This window comes from Parus major, chromosome 7 (genome assembly GCF_001522545.3).
Source record: "Parus major isolate Abel chromosome 7, Parus_major1.1, whole genome shotgun sequence".
NCBI classification, from domain to species: domain Eukaryota; kingdom Metazoa; phylum Chordata; class Aves; order Passeriformes; family Paridae; genus Parus; species Parus major.
The window spans coordinates 22261379-22267355 of record NC_031776.1 but is presented as its reverse complement, the minus strand read 5'-3'; the positions used below and the strand labels follow the sequence as shown (position 1 = coordinate 22267355).

Sequence of the window (5977 nt, the reverse complement as noted above, 5' to 3'; positions counted from 1 at the left end):
CCCCTCAGAACCCTCCAAAGCAAAACAGCTCTTGGGCTCCCGGCAGCCTTCCTGTGCCAGAAAGCGGAGCCCAGCGGAAATTAACATCGCGCTGGACTTAGGCAGCCCACCCCACGCCTCGCCGGCATGGACAGAAAGCTCCTGCGCTCTGCCGCCAGCCTTGCTGCCGCCTGGACCATGGGTGGGGACCCCCCGGTGCCGGTGAGCCGCCCATCACCCCCAGACCCGCGGGGCTGAGCTCTTCTTCCCGGCCTGATCCAGCGGGCCGGGGTGAGCCACAGTTCAGTATTTGATCTGACGGCCCCGGGGGGCTGGCGCATCGTTTTTATTTGAGTACAAAGAGTCATCTCTTAATGAAAGTCCCATCCCGGCTCCCCCTCTTCCCCACTCCACCGGCGGAGGCAGCCAAACCTCCGCCATCCGGCTGTAGATGTTGGGAGCCCGTGGTCACAAAGGACAGCAAGCTTGGAGACCAACATGGAGGCTTGGATCCCTGTGTGGTCATCATGGGATGGGACTGGACAGATTTTCTGGTCACTTTCCACGTGGGCCTCACTTTCCCCATCTGTGGAGGACCTGTGCCAGGCAAGCTCCACGATGCTTCCCTAGCTGCCTCATCCTTTTGCAGAGGTCCATGTGAATCATGCAGCAAAGGGAAACTGAGCTGCTGGGAGCAAAGGGAGATGGGTTCTCCCTGGCAGGAGTGTGGGCTTGCCTCAGTTTCCCTGCTGGAAGTTCGCTCTCCAGGCTATTCCTCTCTGTTGAGCTGTTCAACCTTTAAACCTCCAGCCAAAGCATAAGGGCACCTTTTCCAGGCAGTGTGAGAGGGCATGTCCTCTCCAAGCCCAGCTGGGGTCTGGTGGGCAGGAGATCCAGGCAGCTGGGGAGCCTGACATGAGGCAGGGGGATCCTGGCAGGGCCTTGAGCTTCAAGGGGCTGCTTGGAGGGGGTTTGCACTGGGGACAGGATTGCAAGCAGAGTGCTGCAGCCTGGTGTCCCAAACACAGCCCCCCAGCTGCTCAAGAGTGAAAAGGAAACCCAGAACACAGTTAAACACTGAGATTCAGCTTGTGATTTTTGAGCCCCTGGGGCTTGGCCAGACAATAAAGCTCTGGGTTTGGAAGCTGCGCAGCTGATGCTCTCCAGTGAGTGGGGCTGCAGGCAGCACAGGGCCGCCCAAGCACTGCTCCCCAGGGAATCCCAGGGAATGTAGCCTCCCAATCATCAGGCATGTCCTGGTCCTGGGGTATGCTGGCTCCAGCCCTGAGGTTCTGTGGGCACCCATGGCCATGAAAATCACGTTGTTGAGCAGGATGGGCTCTGAGCCCACAGGAGCAGTGCTGGAGGCAAGGGTGGGCTGAGTTTAGGGTGTGCTAAATTCGTGTGGCCCATGGCTCCAGAGTTGCCCACGGCAGAGCTGGAGCATCACCCACGCCAGCACGAGGCAGGGTGCTGGCAGGCTGCGCAGCTGCACGAGCTGTGCCGTGGAGGGCACTCCAGGCAAAATGTGTGGGGAAAAGTACAGGAGTTTCTGTAGCCGATGGCACACCGGGGAGCACAGCACTGTGCTCAGACTTTGCCTTCAGGGCCAGAGAGGCAGGCACCTCACTCCAGCTGGGCTGGCAAGGAGGAGCTGCCTCTGACGTGGGCCCAGCCAAGACTTGCCCTCCCTCACTGGCATTGGCAAAGCTGGCGATGCCACCTGCATCCCTCCCTTGCACTCCTGCACCCGCCTGCGGCTCCATTCCCTGGAGTCAGTGCCTGGATTTGGGGAGGTGAGTACAGGATCCTGGCCAGCAGCCGAGGGGCTTTATCAGAGGCAAGGTCACTCATCTAGTCTCCCACGGGGTAAAGCAGCAAGCCCCCATGGAGAGGGGGAGACATACCAAGAATGCTGGCTGGGCTCCTCGTTGTGTCCACAGCTCTGTGAGACGCAGCTGCATCGGGCATCAGTCGCATGGCAATGCCAGGGCTGGGTTCGGTCAGTGCCAGCCCCAAAGAGCGGATGCTGAGTGGCACAATATTTCTGCCATCTCCTGTCAGGGACACCACCATCTCCCCCATGGATGTCCCCATGGATGTCTCCAAGGATGCAGAGTGGTATGTGCCAGCATCATCCTTTAGCCTGTCCCACGGCTGGAGATACCCCCCGTTCCCCGAATGGATGGACAGGGCAAGGTATTGCCTGGGTGACCCACCCATACCTATTGTCCTTCCCCCACTGCATACATCTCTCTGTCCCCCTGTCACCCGGGCTCAGCACGGAGCTGGCACTGCCCTGCAGCCTTGCTCCGTCCCTTGGGGTAGGTCTGGTCATGTCCCATCCACACCCTGGTCTCTCCTGGGCTTGGGTGCTGGTTTTGCTCTGCTCGCTGTCCCCTCCTGCAGGGCAGTGGGGAGCCCCCTGGTCATGGACCCCAACAGCATCTGCCGCAAGACGAAGCGGCTGGCGGGGAAGCAGGCAGAGCTGTGCCAGCTGGAGCCAGAGATTGTGCAGGAGGTGGCCAAGGGCACCAAGCTGGGCGTCCGGGAGTGCCAGTACCAATTCCGCTTCCGCCGCTGGAACTGCACCAGCCACAGCAAGTACTTCGGCAAGATCCTGCAGCAGGGTAAGGCCAGTGCTTCCTCAGCTTCCCATTTCCCAAAGAGGCCCCAGCCTGGTCATGCACCTCCCTGGGACTCCTTGAGCAGAGTCCTGGCGTGCAAAGCTCTGTGTGTGTGTGTGTGTGTATGTGTGTGTGTGTGTGTGTGTGTGTGTGTGTAGGGGGTTGCTCAGTGCTCCCTGGTGCAGTCACGCTGAGGTTTTACTGCCGGGACATGTCTCCCTGTGTTGTAATGAAGCAATTACCAATGCTCCCAGACAGTGTGGGGCTTCATGAAGCCCAAGAATGCACCCTCGTCTGGCAGTGATTTACTGCTCCCCCGGGACCCCAGGGTGTGCCGCAGGAAGGGGCCCGGGTGGGAGGCAGTGCACAGCCTTCGGGAGCTGCCCCTCACCCCGTGGGTGCCCTTCACATCCCTGCTCCTGACCTTGCAGGGAGCAGAGGAGAGGAGTGTTTGTCTCCTGTCCCTGTCCCTGGATGGGCACCCTGATGTCAGCCTGAGGAGCAGGGCTGGGTGGCAGGAAGGTATGTGCAGGTCTCAGACAGTGGATTACAGTGGTCCAAGCCAGTCCCAGCTGCATCAAAATCGGAGCAGGGGCAGAGCAAGAGGGCAGCCGTGAATGTGTAAGGCATGGGAAAGCCCTGCCATGCTCCTCGGGGAGAGAGGCTAGAATTGGATGGTGCTCCAAGCAAGGGGAGATGCTTGAAGCACCTTGGATTGGTAAGATCACTCAGTGGGAGGTGAGTTTAGTCCTGCCCCTCTTCCCATACTGGTCCCTGTGCTATGGCAGATGAAGATGCTGGAGCAAGCCCCACTCTCCTCAGCCATCACACCTGCTGGTGCCTGGCCAGCCGGAGGCAAAGTGGGTATGTCCATGGGCCATGCAAATGCAGGGGGGTCAAGGTGGAATCCCTGGGGGGATTGGAAAGGGTGTAGTGCCCTAGACACCCAATTGATTGCAAGTACTAGCAGGACTCAGAGCTGAAACCTTCAAGGAGACACTGGCCCATGGGAGGGGGATAGGCTCATCTAAAAAGCTGATTTGCAGATGTGGGCTCCCCCAACACAAGGAGGTTTATTCAGTCAAGAAGCAGAGAGTCAGGCAGGGCACATGGGGGACTCTCTTGCCTCTGGAGTCACCTGTTTTCACCATAACCTGGCAGCAAGGCAGGTGGGATCTGTGCCAGGCAGGGATCTGGGTTGGTAGTGGGGTGGTGCCAGAATGCAGAGCCAGACCAGGTGGTGAGTGAAAGGTACTGGCAGATGAGCTGCTGGGTACCCAGGAACAGCTTGTGTTGGAAGAGGCATGTCAAGCATGGGGATGCTGAAGGAGCCACCACATTGGTCCAGCCCCACTGCTGGGGTGGTAGAGTGTTGTAGGGACAGTGGTGAATTTGTGAGTCCCTGGCACTCTGAGGACATGGGGCATCCCAGCTAGGGGTGTGGAGCTCCCCAGGGCAACAAGGTGGGTGTCAGAAGCCCTCAGAGGTGCCAGCAGGCACCAGCCACCCTGTAAGCCTGCTGGGACAGCATAAAGTATACCAGCATTTTTGGGTTTCCCAGCTGCATCAGATGAGTACTTCCCATCCAATATCCTTTTCTATCCAAGGATGCTGCAAACCTCCCATTCCTGGCCATGGCCTTCCTGGCATTGTCATGGCTGTCCCCTCTTCCCCTGCTGCCACCTGTGCCAGGGGTGGCATGCCAGGGCAGGCTGTCTTGGGGGCAGCCATGTGTCTGGAGGAACTGTCAGAGGAGTGGCATCCCCCCAGGGCCCAGCTGGCAGGGTGGCATGGGGACCTCTGCCAGCTTTGGGCTGTCTGCTGAGGGTTCTGCCAACTCCAGGTGGGAGCAGACGGGTGGTCGGGTGGCTTGTGGGGGCAGGAGAGCCTGGGGAGGGGGTGGTATCCCCTTGGTGGCACTGCCAGAAAGGCTCTGGTGTGCCCAGTTCCTGCTAACACCAGAGGGATGCAGGTGCTGCGTGGGCTTTTGGAGGAGCTGCTCATGGAACTGGTGTGCTGGTATCCCTCTTCCTGCAGCCTCCCGAAGTCAGGGCAGTGAAGATGGAGGGATGGGACACCCCCCCCAAACTCACCTTCCCCTCCCTCCCCAGAAATCCCCTGCAGGCCACCACCCTGGGCCAGCCCTGCCCTGGCATTTGGGTGGGCAGGAGCTGGGCTGGCATGGAGCAGGGGGAGTGCAGGAGCCCCCCGAGCAGGGCGCCGCACCCCTGCTGCCAGAATCCCCCGCTGGCTGCGGCTGCGAGCGGCAGGTCCGGGCAGGGGAAAGATGCTTGGAATTCGTGTCCCGGAGCAGAGAGAGACAGGAGCAAATACTAATAATAAATAATCCTGCAGGGTGGAGGCTGTGCCGGTGGAGAGAGGGGGGGGCAGGCAGCTCCCCATGGCAAAGAGGGTAGTGGGGGGAGAGCAGGCAGAGCAGCCTCATCACTGTCGCCCTGCAGAGGGTGAGTGGCACCCTCAGTATCCCTCACAGTGTTTGTTTCTAGGTGCCAGTTTGAAGCTGGGGTTGGGATTTTTACTGCTTGGAGGGATATTGCAAGGTAGCGTGAGGAAGCTGTGGGTACCACCTGGTCACCTGGGGCCACTCGTCTCTCTGAGCTTCCCCCTTTCCTGTGGGGCAGCTCCCTGACTTGCAAGAGGAGGTGGGAGATTTGTTGCCTCTCCACAGCTGAGGAGGAACACTGGCAGGTCCCGAACATCCTGGAGTTTTCAAATCCGTTTGCAGAAGGCAGCTCCTGCTGCAGGCAGCCTGTTCCAGGGTGGGTGCATCACCCAGGGAACAGCACCGAACAAATCTGAAGAGGGAGAAGGGGAGATCTGAGCCCCTGAGATATCAGCCAGGGGGTGGTGCTTTGCTTGCCGGAGCTGACCCCGCATCCCGGCCCTGTCCGTTCTCCTGCAGATATCCGTGAAACAGCCTTCGTGTATGCCATCACGGCGGCTGGAGTGAGCCATGCCATCACGCAGGCCTGCAGCATGGGCGAGCTGCTGCAGTGTGGCTGTGAGCTGACACGGAGCCGGGCCCCCCCCTCGCCCACGGCGGGGCCAGGCATGGAGGGCACCGCCTGGGAGTGGGGGGGCTGTGGGGATGATGTGCAGTTTGGCTACGAGAAATCCCAGCAGTTTATGGATGCCAAGAACAAGAAAGGCAAAAATGACATCCGAGCTCTTATCGACCTGCACAACAACGAAGCCGGGCGCTTGGTAAGAGCCCTGCACTCCCCGTGGCCTGCGCCCCTTGTGCCCCTATCCACCCCTCCACCTTCAGTGTCCGCAAGCCGTGTACCTGCACCGGCCTTGGCTGAAATGTGACCCAATATCTTTTGGGTATCCTTTGCAGGTACTTTGGA

General features: G+C 59.9%; 1 protein-coding gene across 5 annotated transcripts in view; it reads left to right on the top strand.

Annotated features, from left to right (window-relative positions):
- WNT6 (Wnt family member 6) overlaps positions 1 to 5977 on the top strand; it is a 14769-nt gene that overhangs the window by 5865 nt on the left and 2927 nt on the right. The window contains exons 1-3 of one of the 5 annotated variants that reach the window (XM_015635513.1): positions 11 to 2178; positions 2389 to 2609; positions 5530 to 5831. In XM_015635513.1, the coding sequence (XP_015490999.1) occupies positions 1958 to 2178; positions 2389 to 2609; positions 5530 to 5831 (744 nt within the window). In that variant the 5' untranslated portion in view covers positions 11 to 1957. Of the gene's footprint in view, positions 1 to 10; positions 2610 to 5529; positions 5832 to 5977 lie in introns of those variants that run through there. The other 4 variants (XM_015635514.3, XM_015635512.3, XM_015635515.2 and 1 more) reach the window with 4 other exon arrangements.